Genomic DNA, 16,936 nt, shown 5'->3' with positions numbered 1-16,936 from the left:
CGAAATGTGTTCTCCTGACAAGTAAAATACATTCTTCATACACACACACACACTGTTCTGCGTCTGTAGTGATGGTAACCCCTGGTTGTTGTTCCCTCAGCTGTAGCCATCTACACAGGCATGGACACCAAGATGGCGCTTAACTACCAGTCCAAATCCCAGAAACGCTCAGCTGTGGAAAAGTAAGATTTATTCCCATAACTTCCCCTCTCTGTGTCTGGTTGCTCTGGTGTGGCTAGAACTACCTGTCTGATGAAGGATAGCAGGAGTTGGAAGAGTAGCGGGAGTTGGAAGAGTAGCGGGAGTTGGAAGAGTAGCGGGAGTTGGAAGAGTAGCGGGAGTTGGAAGAGTAGCGGGAGTTGGAAGAGTAGCGGGAGTTGGAAGAGTAGCGGGAGTTGGAAGAGTAGCAGGAGTTGGAAGAGTAGCAGGAGTTGGAATAGTAGACTCTGTTATTACATAAAGTCTGCATAATTCTATTTGATCTCTTTCAAGCTGTGTGTGTGTGTGTGTGTGTGTGTGTGTGTGTGTGTGTGTGTGTGTGTGTGTGTGTGTGTGTGTCACTCTATTGACAATTCTTTTACATCCAGTTCTGGAGAATCAATCTGCATTTAGCTCCTCTAAACTTCTCCTCCCTCCCCCTATCTCCCTCCAGGTCTATGAATGCGTTCCTAATCGTGTATCTGTGTATCCTGATCAGTAAAGCGGTCATTAACACGGTTCTGAAGTATGCGTGGCAGTGGTCTGCTGACCGCGATGAACCCTGGTACAACCACAGGACCGAGATTGACAGAGAACGCCATGTGGTTAGTTCCCCCAAACCACTACACTACCCACAAAGCACGCTGTCATAGCAAAAATTATTAATCAGGTCACTCCTTATTTAATGTTCACTGATTCTGATAAAGCCTTTTGTTCTCTGTCTCTAACCAGCCTTTTGTTCTCGTTCTCCCCTTCTCTCTCTTCCTACATCCTCCTACTCCCTGCCTCTACCCCTCCCTCCATCTTCTCCTCTCTCTCTCAGGTGATCAGGGCGTTCACAGACTTCCTGGCCTTCATGGTGTTGTTTAACTACATCATCCCAGTCTCCATGTACGTTACCGTGGAGATGCAGAAGTTCCTGGGTTCTTACTTCATAGCCTGGGACAAGGATATGTATGATGAGGAGCTGGGGGTGGGGGCTCAGGTCAACACATCTGACCTCAACGAAGAGCTAGGACAGGTACACACACTCACACATCTTCTGAACATCTAGATATACTAGACTCACTTGTGTCCACACACGCACACACACATTTATACTGCACGTATAGTACACAAACACACACATACGTATACTACACACACTCCAAAAACTGAGTTTAGGGCTTGTATCCATAAAGCATCTCAGAAAATATCTTTGAAATCCTGTTAACCTGTTTTTAAGACAACAACAAAAAACTCCCAGATCCGAGCTCCCAGCTTTTAGGATGATGATCAAACACTGTTCCGACAAACTCTGAGCCAGGAGTAAAATCAACTCAGAAAAGTTTATCTCAGCTGGTAGTCACGACAGTTTGAGGTACCGCAAAGGAAAGATATTGATGATCCTCATTGACATTGTTGCAAATTATGGGGAATAACCAATCATGAGGAGGCATCGCCAGGTGTAAACTCTATAGCACGCTTCAGACAACCACAGTGAATGTGACTGTACATCCTAATGTTGAAATGGTAAAATGTTTAATATCATTTCTCCTGACATGATCAGTTCTCTTAATTGTCGCCTAATAAGCTTTTGTTTTTACCAATTCTGATGGTTGTTAAAATTAGAATTTTGACAATATTACAGTTATCAACACACTTGTCACTCCCATTCAACAACTCTAAATCGCTTTGTCAGTCAGCCCCAAGCCACTCACCGGTAATGTTGCATACAATGTTTGAAAGGTCTGTCGTTTTCATCAAAGACAATCAAAGTTAACATAAGCTCTAGATGTCTTTAATTACCCAATTTATAGGTATGCCTAATTTAGGCTTCTTTTTTAACGTGATATTGCACTCCAAAGGGATAGCATAATGTAGTTATTTCATATATTTTCCTTTCAATTATTTAACTAGGTGTTATGTGAAATCATTGTCAAAGGCACAAGTGATGCTGTTTCATGTAGGTCTAGATTATTTGTGGATTGATTCTTTAGAATTATAAAAAAAATCTTTCAACAACTCCAAAGCAATTGCATGTGGTGCAGGAACCACTGACTCGCTGCATTTTTCCATTATTAAGACACCTGCTGGTAACTCTTAACTGGTTAGTACAGCTCACAAAGTCTCCTAAATATCTGTCGACTCTGTGTGACTATTATGAATAAAGGGGCTTCATGTATAGCTTTTGTTTTTTCCCGTAGGAGTAAAATGCCTCTTTTCTCACAACGTATGACCAATTTTCTACTCTGAGACGCTTTGTGGATACGGGCCTAGGTCAGCATCTAAATATAACGTCTGCTTCTGTCTGTGTGTGCAGGTAGAGTATGTGTTTACTGATAAGACAGGGACGTTGACAGAGAACAACATGGAGTTTATAGAGTGTTGTGTGGACGGACACGTCTATATCCCCCACGCCATCTGTAATGGACAGATCCTCAGTGCTGCTTCCAGCATAGACATGATCGACTCTTCGCCTGGAGGATACCGCAGGGTAAGACACAGTGTGTACCAGTGTGTACCAGTGTGTACCAGTGTATACCAGTGTGTACCAGTGTGTACCAGTGTGTACCAGTGTGTAATAGTGTATACCAGTGTATACCAGTGTATACCAGTGTATACCAGTGTGTACCAGTGTGTACCAGTGTATACCAGTGTATACCAGTGTATACCAGTGTATACCAGTGTGTACCAGTGTGTACCAGTGTGTACCAGTGTGTAATAGTGTATACCAGTGTATACCAGTGTATACCAGTGTGTACCAGTGTGTACCAGTGTGTACCAGTGTATACCAGTGTATACCAGTGTATACCAGTGTGTACCAGTGTGTACCAGTGTATACCAGTGTGTACCAGTGTGTACCAGTGTGTACCAGTGTATACCAGTGTGTACCAGTGTGTAATAGTGTGTCTGTGTTCCTGTGTGTCTCAGGAGCATGAGGACCTGTTCTTCCGGGCTCTGTGTCTGTGCCACACGGTGCAGGTGAAGGAGGAGGAGACAGTGGATAGCATCAAGAGAGGGATCCACCTAGGAAAACCCACCTCCTTCTACATATCATCCTCTCCTGATGAGGTGGCTCTGGTGGAGGGCATGAAGAGGTAACACACACACCAGTGGCGGTCGGTGCCGTTTAAGATGAGGGAGGATATTGGGTGACTGTCATTCATATGCCATTCACCCAGTTCAATGTAATATTGCTAGGTTTAGGCTACTAGATAATACTCAAATTTTCACTGTACCCATCATGAGGTTGCTATAACCTAGACTATGAATGATTGTTTACAACGTTGGGCCACAGGTCGAGATGATAATTTTGAGTGCATCTAGCTGATCTAGGTGGAATCATTAGTCCAACAGTTGCAAAGGAGAGTTTTTATTGGGCAAATGCAGGTATGTATATCCTCGTTTCTTTTCATTTAAGAAACATTTTTCAAGAGAATCGGTGGAATGAATACACCCTTGATCACACGCAAACAGTTCAGTTTCAGCCACATACAAACAGCATCATCACTTTGCTTGTTGTACAGTGTATATATAATTCCTTCTTGCAACTATCTATGCGCTCTCCTCTCACCTTTTCCCTTCACTTGTGGATTTCAGTGCACAACACATCAGCTGTCTGGGACCAGGCGAAAAAACCTTTCCAAGCCAAACTTTCATATCATGACCACTAACCACTACACACAGCCTACATCGTTGTCACGTCATAGTCTATGAGAACTAACACGTTCGTAAACCCACTACGTTCATGCAGTATAGTGTACAGTCAGAAAGCAGTTTAGCAGTTAAACCGGTGGGCCGCAGTGGTGTTGGGTGGTCCTTTGCATGGGGTGATGTAAGTCTCCTTTAACAATCAGTCTTCCATATAGATGACACAGGAACCTTGGTATAAAACTTTTTAGTAATAAAATGCAATTGCAGACAGAGTTTCACATACAGAATACCTCAGTAGTCTATAGTAAAGATCTGTGTGGTGAAACAGGAGACAAAGCTCATTAAACTAGTGGGTGTGACGACCTACCGTCAATCATACCTTAACATTGTTGCATTGGATTAGATACAAAGTAACTAAGATGAGAAAAGCATGTCTAAACTGTGGTTTCTCACTCTGCTATCTCGGCCTTGAGCCTGTGTGGCTATCAGCAGGTGCAGACAATTCTCAGCCTGAGAACTAAAGCAGAACATCTCCATTTACCCAGTACTTTTCCATCATTGAGCATTGCAAGCATACAAAGGTTATCACATATATATATATATATATATATATATACAGTAGTCATGGCATTGGTGTATCCCCACACCCGACCCCCAGGGTAACCCCCAACAGTGGCAATACATTTATAAAAGCTTAACTTGGAAAAGTCCCAGTGTTGGATAGCAATAGCCAGCTAGCTAACATAGCATCCCTCTCTGTTTGAGCCAGGTGTTTGTGTAGGCTAAACTAACTAGCTGCATTTGCTAGCTAAATGAACAAAAAAAATACAACCAAATGTCTCTCTTGCTTCTCCTTAATTTTGAACGAAAGAAATGTTTTCAAAACAGTTCAGCTATTGTCTTTCTCTCTTTGAGTCAACTACTCACCACATTTTATGCACTGTAATGCTAGCTAGCTGTAGCATATGCTTTCAGTACTAGATACATTCTCTGATCCTTTGTTTGGGTGGACAACATGTCAGTGCATGTTGGAAGAGCTCTGATAGGTTGGAGGACGTCCTCCGGACATTGCCATAATTACTGTGTAAGTCTATGGAAGGGGGAAAGGGAACCATGAGCCTCCTAGGTTTTGTATTGAAGCCAATGTACTCAGAGGAGGACAGAAGCTAGCTGTCCTCCAGCTACACCATGGTGCTAACCTACAGAGTGTAAACTTTCATTGCAAAACGGTGCTTTTGAATCAATTATTTGGTGACGTAAATATATTTAGCATAGTTTTATCTAAAAAATAAATATTTTTTAATGTTTCACTTTTAATTTTTATGAAATTTACTGAGGAGGATGGTCCTCCCCTTCTTCCTCTGAGGAGCCTCAATTGACACACACACACTGAAGGACACATACACACAAACTGAAGGACACACACACACGCACACAATACATGCACACATTTAACAATACACACACACTTAGTGATACACACACTAGGCCAGGGGTGTCAAACTATTTTTGCACTGCGGTGCGCATTCGGACCTCACAATGTTCTTTGCACTTAAAATTGATTCAATTCCAAAATCGCTTTTGGAATTTTAAATTCTCCATGACTGTCTAGCTTTCATTTCGATGACTTTTAGCAAGCTGGACAGAGTGAATAGACTATAAAGGTAGGTCCATTATCATTTCTATACAGTTTCGATTTGGTTTTAGTCATTTCGATGTCGATTGAGATCGATTTACTTCATACCACTCGCAGGCCAGATTGACACCCTGCACTAGGCAATACACACATAGTGATAAACAAGAACACAAATAGTCATGCTTTTTCTCACACCCATTCACGCATGTACGCACACACTGTACACACGCACTTAGTCATGCTCTTTCTATCTCACACGTGTAAGAACACATGCTCACATTTACAACTCCATGGTCTCTGGTCATGGTGGTGGGTCTGTTTAGGGTGCAGCTGATCACGTTATTGTACTGGACTCTGTCATAGTGGCCCTGTTGTAACGACCTCAGTGCTGTACTGGATGGGTGTCTACTGTCAAACTGATGTACACTACCAGTCAAAAGTTTGGACATACCTACTCATTCCAGGGTTTTTCTTTATTTTTACTATTGTCTACGTTGTAGAATAATAGTGAATACATCAAAACTATGAAATAACACATGGAATCATGTAGTAACCAAAAAAGTGTTAAACACATCTAAATATGATTTATATTCCAAGAGTCTGCAAAGCTGTCATCAAGGCAAAGGGTGGCTACTTTGAAGAATCTCAAATCTAAAATATACTTAGATTTGTTTAACACTTTTTTTTGGTTACTACATGTTTCCATATGTGTTATTTCATAGTTTTGATGTCTTCACTATTATTCTACAATGTAGAAAACAGTAAAAATAGACCAACACCCTTGAATGAGTAGGTGTGTTCAAATTTTTGACTGGTACAAAGAGTGTATCTCCTTCTAACCTACAGAACATTCTCTTCCCTCTCTACATTTTCACGCACACACACATTCTCTCTCTCAGGTTGGGGTACACCTATCTGAGACTCAAAGACAGTCATATGGAAATACTCAATAAGGACGATGAGATTGAAAGGTAGGGCTTTGCTCAGAACATAATTCGTGATTGTCCCATCTTTTATTTTGGAGTTTAGTATTTCACAGCTTCCTGTGAAACCATAGAGTATTCATGTTTAAGTTATGCATGCATAACTCAAGTTATTAATTGATTCCACATAATGGAAGTTCATTCTGACCGTATTGCTGCCAATTGGTAAACCCTACGTGCTTTGGTTTGTGTGCAGGATGTCTGTAAACATTTTAGCAAAAATGCAACTTCCTTATACTAAGACACCACTGCCAAGAAAAATGCATGTGAAACCCCAGTGAAAAGTTACATAGAAGTGTGTGGGAACAGAAGACTCCAGAATTGGTGGATTTATCAAGGGTTTAAATAGCTGGTTTGGATCCCACAGGGACCACTTGTATAATATCAGTATCTACATCCCTCTCTGCAGTGGGCTGTCTATGAAATGTCCATTTTAAGAGAGAACGAAGGAAGAAAAAAGAGAGGGAGATACAAAGTAATGGGAGGGAAAGAGAAGGATGATTCATCTATTACAATGACTTTTAATTTGACTACTCTGTTTTTGTCACTAGCCCCTCTTATTGCTGTGTACATTATTAGAGAATGTCCTGTGTATTATGTCTGGTACTAAGGGAGTTGTCGTCTCCTGTGTGTGCTCCAGGTTTGAGCTGCTTCACGTGCTCAACTTTGACTCTGTCAGGAGGAGAATGAGCGTCATTGTCAAGTCTTGCTCAGGTAACACACACTCATACAAACACTATCTGACATTCACATAATAATGAATAGAAACTCAGAGATTCAGATGTATACAATTAAACCTACAGTTGAAGTCGAAGTTTTTACATACACCTTAGCCAAATACATTTACACTCAGTTTTTCACAATTCCTGACATTTAATCCTAGTAAAAATACCCTGTCTTAGGTCAGTTAGGATCACCACTTTATTTTAAGAATGTGAAATGTTAGAATAATAGTAGAGAGAATTATTTATTTCAGCTTTTATTTCCTTCATCACATTCCCAGTGGGTCAGAAGTGTACATACACTCAATTAGTATTTGGTAGCATTGCCTTTAAATTGTTTAACTTGGGTCAAACGTTTCAGGTAGCCTTCCACAAGCTTCCCACAATAAGTTGGGTGAATTTTTGCTCATTCCTCCTGACAGAGCTGGTGTAACCGAGTCAGGTTTGTAGGCCTCCTTGATCGCACACACTTTCAGTTCTGCCCACACATTTTCTATGGGGTTGAGGTCAGGGCATTGTGATGGCCACTCCAATACCCTGACTTTGTTGTCCTTAAACCATTTTGCCACAACTTTGGAAGTATGCTGGGGTCAATGTCCATTTGGAAGACCCATTGCGACCAAGGTTTAACTTCCTGACTGATGTCCTGAGATGTTGCTTCAATATATCCACATAATTGTCCTTCCTCATGAAGCCATCTATTTTGTGAAGTGCACCAGTCCCTCCTGCAGCAAAGCACACCCACAACATGAGGCTGCCACCCCCGTGCTTCACCGTTGGGATGGTGTTCTTCGGCTTGCAAGCCTCCCCCTTTTTCCTCCAAACATAACGATGGTCATTATGGCCAAACAGTTCTATTTTTGTTTCATCAGACCAGAGGACATTTCTCCAAAAGTACAATCTTTGTCCCCATGTGCAGTTGCAAACCGTAGTCTGGCTTTTTTATGGTGGTTTTGGAGCAGTGGCTTCTTCCTTGCCGAGCGGCCTTTCAGGTTATGTCGATATAGGACTCGTTTTACTGTGGATATAGATACTTTTGTACCTGTTTCCTCCATTTTCACAAGGTCCTTTGCTGTTGTTCTGGGACTGATTTGCACTTTTCGCACCAAAGTACGTTCATCTCTAGGAGACAGAACGCGTCTCCTTCCTGAGCGGTATGACGGCTGTGTGGTCCCATGGTGTTTATACTTGTGTACTATTGTTGGTACAAATGAACGTGGTACCTTCAGGCGTTTGGAAATTCCTCCCAAGGATGAACCAGACTTGTGGAGGTCTACAATTTTTTTTCTGAGGTCTTGGCTGATTTCTTTTGATTTTCCCATGATGTCAAGCAAAGAGTAGGCTATGAAATAACGGTAGGCTATGAAATAACGGTAGGCTATGAAATACATCCACAGGTACACCCCCAATTGACTCAAATGATGTCAATTAGCCTATCAGAAGCTTCTAAAGCCATGACATCATTTTCTGGAATTTTCCAAGCTGTTTAAAGGCACAGTCAACTTAGTGTATGTAAACTTTTGACCCACTGGAATTGTGATACAGTGAAATAATCTGTCTGTAAACAATTGTTGGGAAAATTGCTTGTGTCATGCACAAAGTAGATGTCCCAACCGACTTGCCAACACTATAGTTTGTGAACAAGAAATTTGTGGAGTGGTTGAAAAACGAGTTTTAATGACTCCAACCTAAGTGTATGTAAACTTCCGACTTCAACTGTATGTGTGTTTGTGTGTCCTCAGGGGAGTACCTGTTGTTCTGTAAAGGGGCAGACACCTCCATCTTTCCCAGGGTGGTGTCAGGGAAGGTGGAGCAGGTGAGGGCACGGGTGGAGCAGAATGCTGTGGTAAGTCTATACACAAGTGTACACAGACACACACAGTCTCTATATAGCATCTTTTCTTTATACTGAGCAGAAATATAAACAGAACATGAAACATGGGACCAACACTTTACATGAGCTGAAATAAAAGATCCCAGAAATGTTCCATATGCACAAAAACTTATTTCTCTCAAATTTTGTGCAAAAATGTGTTGATATCCCTGTTAGTGAGCATTTCTCCAAGATAATCCATCCACCTGACAGATGTGGCATATTAAGAAGCTGAGTAAACAGCATGATCATTAAACAGGTGCCCCTCTAAAATGTGCTGTTTTGTCACACAACACAATGCCACAGATGTCTCAAGTTTTGAGGGAGCATGCAATTGGCATGCTGACTGCAGGAACGCCACCAGATAATTTAATGTTAATTTCTCTACCATAAACTGCCTCCAATGTCGTTTTAGAGAGCTTGGCAGTACGTCCAACCGACCTTGCAATCGCAAACCATGTGTAACCACGCCAGCCCAGGACCTCCACATCCGGCTTCTTCACCTGTGGAATTGTCTGAGACAGCTGATGAAACTGTGTGTTTGCACAACTGAAGAATTTCTGCACAAACTGTCAGAAACCGTCTCTGGGAAGCTCATCTGCATGCTCGTCGTCCTCACCAGGGTCTTGACCAGACTGCAGTTTGGCGTCGTAACCGACTTCAGTGGGTAAATTCTCACCTTCGATGGCCACTGGCACACTGGAGAAGTGTGCCCTTCACGGATAAATCCTGGTTTCAAACGTACTGGGCAGTGTGGGGTCGTGTGGGCGAGCGGTTTGCTTTTGTCAATGTTGTGAACAGGGTGCCCCATGGTGGCGGGGGGGTCATGGTATGGGCAAGCACAAGCAACGAACACAATTGCATTTTATCAATAGTCATTTCAATGCACATAAATACCGTGATGAAATTTTGAGGCCCATTGTCGCGACATTCATTCTCCGTCATCACATGTTTCAGCGTGATAATGCCCAGCCGCATGTCACTAGGATCTGTACACAATTCCTGGAAGCTGAAAATGTCCCACTTCTTCCATAGCCTGCATACTCACCAGACATGTCACCCCTTGAACACGTTTGGGATGCTCCGGATCGACGTGTACGACAGCGTCTTCCAGTTCCCGCCAATATCCAGCAACTTCGCACAGCCATTGAAGAGGAGTGGGACAACATTCCACAGGCCACAATCAACAGCCTGATCAACTCTATGCGAAGGAGATGTGTGGCGCTGCATGAGGCAAATGGTGATCACACCTATCTGTGACCAACATCTGTATTCCAAATCATGTAAAATCCATAGATTTGAACCCAATGAATGTATTTAAAGTAACTAATTTCCTTATATGAACTGTAACTCAGTAAAATCTTTGAAATTGTTGCATGTTGCGTGTATATTTTTGTTCAGTGTTGATACAGACACCAAAACCCTTAATCGCAAACAAATACACCATGACAGCGCAATACACAAGGGGTGGAACAGTGGCAAAGGTACCCACAGGACAAACAGAATAATATTAGTCTGAGGAGAGATTAAATAGCATTAATACAATAAAAATAATTTGTATGTATAATCATTTTTGTACATGAAGTCTCCCACTCCCTTGGTAAAGACACCATACCCTGAACGAGGGGAAAATATCAAATGTAAGAGTTGAACTGAAATTACTGAACCCAAATGTTTTACAGCGGCCTTAAAATGAATTTGTGAATCAGTGTATAACTGAAGTTTGCCTTCACAGAAAAATACATCAGTTTAACTTCACAAAAAAATACATCAGTTTAACTTTGTAAAGTAAAGGTGTGTTTAGAATTATTTTCGTTGTATTAATGCTATTTAATCTCTCCTCAGACTAATATTATCCTGTTTGTCCTGTGGGTACCATTGCCACTGTTCCACCCCTTGTGTATTGCGCTGTCATGGTGTATTTGCCAGCATACCACCCTGCATACCACTGCTGGCATGCTTCTGAAGCTAAGCAGGGTTGGTCCTGGTCGGTCCCTGGATGGGAGACCAGATGCTGCTGGAAGTGGTGTTAGAGGGCCAGTAGGAGGCACTCTTTCCTCTGGTCTAAAAAATATCCCAATGCCCCAGGGCAGTGATTGGGGACACTGCCCTGTGTAGGGTGCCGTCTTTCGGATGGGACGTTAAACGGGTGTCCTGACTCTCTGAGGTCATTAAAGATCCCATGGCACTTATTGTAAGAGTAGGGGTGTTAACCCTGGTGTCCTGGCTAAATTCCCAATCTGGCCCTCAAACCATCATGGTCACCTAATAATCCCCAGTTTACAATTGGCTCATTCATCCCCCTCCTCTCCCCTGTAACTACTCCCCAGGTCGTTGCTGCAAATGAGAACGTGTTCTCAGTCAACTTACCTGGTAAAATAACGGTAAAATAAAAAATAAAATAAATAAAATTTGTCTAATATGCCTATAGCATAACCAAAACTCCAGATATATATCTTGAGTCTCACAACCCTAAATCATATATCTGCTATGGTCATAGTACTGTGGCTGCTATTACCTTCAAGGGGCAATTCACTGTTGAAGCAATAGAATTGCCCTCCCCGCCAATAGTTTTCATAAAAAGCTGAGGGATGGGGCTGGAGAAATGTAACCACTCTCAAATTCATAAACCGCTGTGGATGCAAGGACTGACCATCCATGATATGAAAGTATAGCTTTAATTATTGTTTTGTGGCTATACAGTGTGTTTACATTTACTTTGTTTACAAACATTGGAGTAAAACAAGCTTATGTTGGGTTCTGATGGGGTACGACAGTTGAACTTAGTTCATGAGGCATTTATAAGCAGTGGTGGAAAAAGTACCAAATTTGTCATACTTGGGTAAAAGTGAAGATACCTTAATAGATGACTCAAGTGAATGTGAAAGTCACCCAGTAAAATACTACTTGAGGCTAAGTTTTAAAGTATTTGGTTTAAAAAAATACTTGAGTATCATAAGTAAAATTCCTTATGTTCAGCAAACCAGTCGGCACCAATTAAAAAAAAAAAATTATGCACAGCCAGAGTCACACTCCAACACTCAGACATCTTTTACAAACGAAGCATGTGTGTTTAGTGAGTCGGCCAGATCACAGGCAGTAGGGATGACCAGGGATGTGAAGTGGGTGAATTGGACCATAAGCATTCACAATGTAACAAGTACTTTTGGGTGTCAGGGGACATGTATGGTGTAAAAAGTCCATTATTTTATTTCGGTGAAGTAAAAGTTGTCAAAAACATAAATAGTAAAGGTAAATACAGATACCCAAAAAACAACTTCGATATAAACAGTGGGGTAAAGTACCTAAGTTATGTTGTTCAAGAATACGTCCAAAAATGGATGTAGCAACTGCAGATTGCCTTTTTTAACAGGCATAACCATAATCTCTCACTCAACTGAGTCTCTCGTTTACCTCTGTCAGGAGGGCTTACGGACCCTGTGTGTGGCCTACAGAAGTCTGTCCCCAGCGGAGTATGAGGAAGCATGTCATCAGCTGAGCGACGCCAAGCTGGCCCTGAAGGACAGGGATCAACGGCTGGCCCAAGCCTATGACCTCATTGAGAGGGACTTCACCCTGCTGGGGGCTACGGCCGTGGAGGACAGGTAGGAGAGAAAGGGGAGGCAGAGGGGGGGATTGGAGATACGAGGTGGTGAGCGAGGGAGGACGGGGAAGGAGCGAGAGGAAGATGGAAAGCAGGAGTTGTGAAGAAAAAGGGAGCAGGAGAGAGGGAAAGGAGATTCAGGGGAAAACAGCAGGAGGGGAGAGGGGGAAAGAGTGGGTAAAAGAAGTGAGCGAGAGGAGAGGGGGAAAGAGTGGGTAAAATAAGTGAGCGAGAGGAGAGGGGGAAAGAGTGGGTAAAAGAAGTGAGAGAGGGGAGAGGGAGAAAGAGTGGGTAAAAGAAGTGAGAGAGAGGAGAGGGGGAAAGAGTGGGTAAAAGACGTGAGCGAGAGGAGAGGGGAAAGAGTGGGTAAAAGAAGTGAGCGAGAGGAGAGGGGGAAAGAGTGGGTAAAAGAAGTGAGAGAGAGGAGAGGGGGAAAGAGTGGGTAAAAGAAGTGAGAGAGAGGAGAGGGGGAAAGAGAGTGGGTAAAAGAAGTGAGAGAGAGGAGAGGGTAAAAGAAGTGAGAGAGAGGAGAGGGTAAAAGAAGCGAGAGATGTAAAAGGGAGATTTACCATCATGGAATTTCTGATTTGATGACCACTTGTTTTCCTAATCGACTAGCCCTCTGATGTATGATACACATTGACCTGGCCTTGTATAGATTAGTCATCAATAACCGGACTGAGTTGATCAGTGTGTTAACCCATCGGCTGCTGGCCGAGGAGACTTATTGACTACAAGAGTTATCAATGACCACAAAGGAAATACTCTAACTCTTTCTCGGCCTTGATTGTTTTTACAATGGTGTGGAATCAATGTAGTCTTTTTAATCAGGATTTAATTCAAGAGGTTATCTCTTGAATTGAATTATATTTTTTTATAATAAATATTATTATTGAATTGAATTATATTTTTTAATAATAAATATAAAATGAATAGGGTGAAAAATAATATTATTGATCAATAATGTCACAATTTCTATCTTGTGTACTTTGAAACGTCCATACAGCCTATTGTGATGTGTAATTCTAACAACCTATTGACTGCTGTGCAGGCTCCAGGAGAAGGCAGCAGACACCATCGAGTCTCTCCAAAAGGCTGGGATGAAGGTATGGGTGCTGACGGGGGACAAGATGGAGACAGCGGCGGCTACGTGCTACGCTAGCAAACTGTTCCGCCGCTCCACACAGATACTGGAGCTGACCAAGAAACGCACAGAGGAACAGAGTTTGCATGATGTTCTGTTTGACCTGAGCAGGACTGTACTCAGACAACGCTCCCTGTCAGGGTAGGCTGCACATTTTGTGTTCCTATGTTTTGTTTGTGTGTATTCACGGTATGTGTGTATCTCTGTGTGTTAACATCTGTATCTGTGTGTATTTCCCCAGGCTGTCTGTGGAATGTCAGGACTATGGTCTGATCATCGACGGGGCCACCCTGTCTGCTGTGCTGAAGCCCAGTCCAGAGAGCTCTGGCTCAGGGAACTACAGAGAGATCTTCCTGGAGATCTCTAGGAACTGCAGTGCCGTGCTCTGCTGCCGCATGGCGCCCCTACAGAAAGCACAGGTTGGTCTGATGTCACTTCCTGTCTCACATGGGAAACCAGTGAGATAGAGAGTGGTTAGTTAGCCTGTTAAGTCATTGTGAAAAACTGGTCTTCTACTATAATGACCTAGTTAGGCAAGAGGTGAACTGTCAAGTGATTTTTAAAATGCATCTTAGTCTGTACCTTATTAGCAGTATTATTTTGGTATTTAATGAGTTGTGGTATGACTGTTGTCTGTCCAGATTGTGAAGCTGATCAAGGCATCTAAGGAGCACCCCATCACTCTGGCCATCGGAGACGGAGCCAACGACGTCAGCATGATTCTCGAGGCACACGTGGGCATCGGTGAGCTCATCTCTCTAATTGGCAAGCTCTTGGGTCTATGATTGGTGGGAGTCATTAGGTCCCAGACATCTCATTGGTGTCAAAACAGACACTAGATATTTCACGAAGACCTATTGGTATGAATGTTTTCCATCAATCAACCAATCCCTTTCTGTCTTCTAAGGCATCATGGGTAAGGAGGGGCGCCAGGCGGCGAGGAACAGTGACTACGCCATCCCAAAGTTCAAACACCTGAAGAAGATGCTGTTGGTGCACGGACACTTCTACTACATCCGCATTGCTGAGCTGGTGCAGTACTTCTTCTACAAGGTGAGCTTTACTTCTGACACTAATACTGGGCATTTACTGGGCACACATTTCAATTGTTTAGTATTGAATGACACAACCAGGGACTTTGACACCACCTCAGCCTGGTACCTGTCCCAGAAGAGAGAGCCATTGGTGAGCCAAATGTCGAGGCACGACGCTGCAAGCAGCTGAATGAGGAACAATGTTTAGTCCTCCCTTTCTCACTTTGTTTCTCCCACTTTCACTCTCTCGCTCTCCAGAATGTGTGCTTCATCTTCCCTCAGTTCCTCTATCAGTTCTTCTGTGGATTCTCTCAGCAGGTAGGTGCTCAGAATCATCCTAAATGACGGTTGCCTATAACGGTTGCCCGTCATGGCTGCCTGTTTTGTCATGTGTGGTCTGTATCTTTCTGACTGTGCTGTTTGTGTCTCTGTGCAGCCACTGTACGACACAGCCTACCTGACGCTGTACAACATCAGCTTCACCTCGCTGCCCATCCTCCTCTACAGCCTCATAGAGAAACACATCAGCATAGAGATGCTCAAGAGAGATCCCACTCTGTACAGGTCAGAGGAACATCCCACTAAAACTGTTTTGAAAGACAGTATAATTCCCACACAGAAAAAAAGGTTTGAACCAATTATATTGTTTCTGTTTGTTGAAACATTCTCTCTTTATCTCCCCTCCTCGCTCTCTCCCCCTCCTCCCATCTCTCTCTCTCTTTCCGTCACAGGGACGTAGCTAAGAACGCTCTCCTGCGCTGGCCCGTGTTCCTCTACTGGACGTGCCTGGGCTTGTTCAACGCCTGTATCTTCTTCTTTGGTGCCTACTTCTTGTTCGACAACACCACCTTCACCAGTAACGGACAGGTGAGCCCTGGCAACCGTCTCCACTGCAACCGGGGCAGAGCGCCGTTGTCAAGGACCAGTTGACATGTTGCCCCTAACCACAGATCGAGGATTAGATGACTAAACCCCAAATCATAAGCATTGACCATTAGCTGGGTGCCATTTTGAGATTCACTCAGAGTGATGATTGATAGAACACCCATCCATCTACATGTGATTGTCCCATAACACCAGACGTTGAGACGGGAGTAATACAATGTGGTCAGGTTCAGGTTATCTATGGGTAAGTTATGGTCAGGTTGTGGTTCATTTGTGTTCGGAGTCCAGACGGAATCTCAGTGGTCTTCTTTAGCTTGACAACCATCAGGACTCCATTCATATGGACACTGCAATAGCATCTTTCTCTGTACTGTTGATTTATGTCATTACTGTTTTGTATTGCCTTTGGTCCTGTTCTTTTAAGTTCAAACATCCTGGAATCCATTTACTCTTTGTCCTGATTATTTTCTCTTCTTCTTCCTCCTCTCTGCTTCTACTTTATTTGACTTTTCTTCCTGTTCCTCAGCTTATGACCACCAACACACAGATGGTAAGCCTGTCTCTCTCCCTCTCTCTCTGTCTCTCTATCTATCATGTTCTTTTAGCTTCTGTTGTTTTTTAGTTATGAGTTTAGCTTTGAGCTTTACCGTTTCATTCCGAAACATCCATCCATCCCCACCTCCGGCATCCACCTCATTCTGCCTGTAGTTGTTCAGTTCCACATCTCTAGAGCGCCTCTACCCAGTCCAACACCTGACCTCACTAGCTCCACTCTACTAATATAGATACACTAGTCTCTCCCCCACATTATCCTTTATCTGTTGGTAGTATATTTAATTGTGTGTGTGTGTGAGTGCATATGTGCTGAGTAGTAGTACGTCATAGACGATGCCTTTTGTCAAAAAAGCAGACACTCTGCTGTTCATTCTAGCTGCACTGTCTTGGAAGGTGCCCTCTTTCACCCAAATTATGTATGTTCACATTGTCTAGTGTTTGTAGGAGATATATTTATTGTTGAGAGATACATTTCTAGTTGTCATGCTCCTTGGGTAGGGACATGATGATGTTGATTAGGCTAGTGAGAGGAGGAGGAGGGGTAGTCAGGGATGACAACATGGGGGTTCCAACTCCTCCACTATGCTAATGAAACACATCCTTTCTCACTCTACCTCTTCCTGCATCTCTCTTGATCTCTCTGATTACGTCTCGCTCCATCTCGTT

The 16,936-nt window shown here is 43.0% G+C and overlaps 1 protein-coding gene across 5 annotated transcripts in view; it reads left to right on the top strand.

Annotated features, from left to right (window-relative positions):
• LOC129816750 (phospholipid-transporting ATPase IH-like) overlaps nt 1-16,936 on the top strand; it is a 60,696-nt gene that overhangs the window by 31,897 nt on the left and 11,863 nt on the right. For 3 of the 5 annotated variants that reach the window (XM_055871589.1, XM_055871588.1, XM_055871591.1), the window contains exons 10-26: nt 101-182; nt 653-803; nt 1,022-1,219; nt 2,501-2,674; nt 3,112-3,278; nt 6,370-6,441; nt 7,094-7,167; nt 8,918-9,021; nt 12,472-12,653; nt 13,704-13,937; nt 14,038-14,215; nt 14,438-14,540; nt 14,704-14,849; nt 15,089-15,148; nt 15,267-15,394; nt 15,562-15,697; nt 16,242-16,265. In XM_055871589.1, the coding sequence (XP_055727564.1) occupies nt 101-182; nt 653-803; nt 1,022-1,219; nt 2,501-2,674; nt 3,112-3,278; nt 6,370-6,441; nt 7,094-7,167; nt 8,918-9,021; nt 12,472-12,653; nt 13,704-13,937; nt 14,038-14,215; nt 14,438-14,540; nt 14,704-14,849; nt 15,089-15,148; nt 15,267-15,394; nt 15,562-15,697; nt 16,242-16,265 (2,213 nt within the window). The remainder of the gene's footprint in view (nt 1-100; nt 183-652; nt 804-1,021; nt 1,220-2,500; nt 2,675-3,111; nt 3,279-6,369; nt 6,442-7,093; nt 7,168-8,917; nt 9,022-12,471; nt 12,654-13,703; nt 13,938-14,037; nt 14,216-14,437; nt 14,541-14,703; nt 14,850-15,088; nt 15,149-15,266; nt 15,395-15,561; nt 15,698-16,241; nt 16,266-16,936) is intronic. The other 2 variants (XM_055871590.1, XM_055871593.1) reach the window with 1 other exon arrangement.

The sequence above is a fragment of the Salvelinus fontinalis genome, chromosome 19 (genome assembly GCF_029448725.1).
Source record: "Salvelinus fontinalis isolate EN_2023a chromosome 19, ASM2944872v1, whole genome shotgun sequence".
Classification (NCBI taxonomy): domain Eukaryota; kingdom Metazoa; phylum Chordata; class Actinopteri; order Salmoniformes; family Salmonidae; genus Salvelinus; species Salvelinus fontinalis.
Note: the sequence above shows the minus strand (reverse complement) of the source record. Positions and strands in the feature narration are given on the sequence as shown.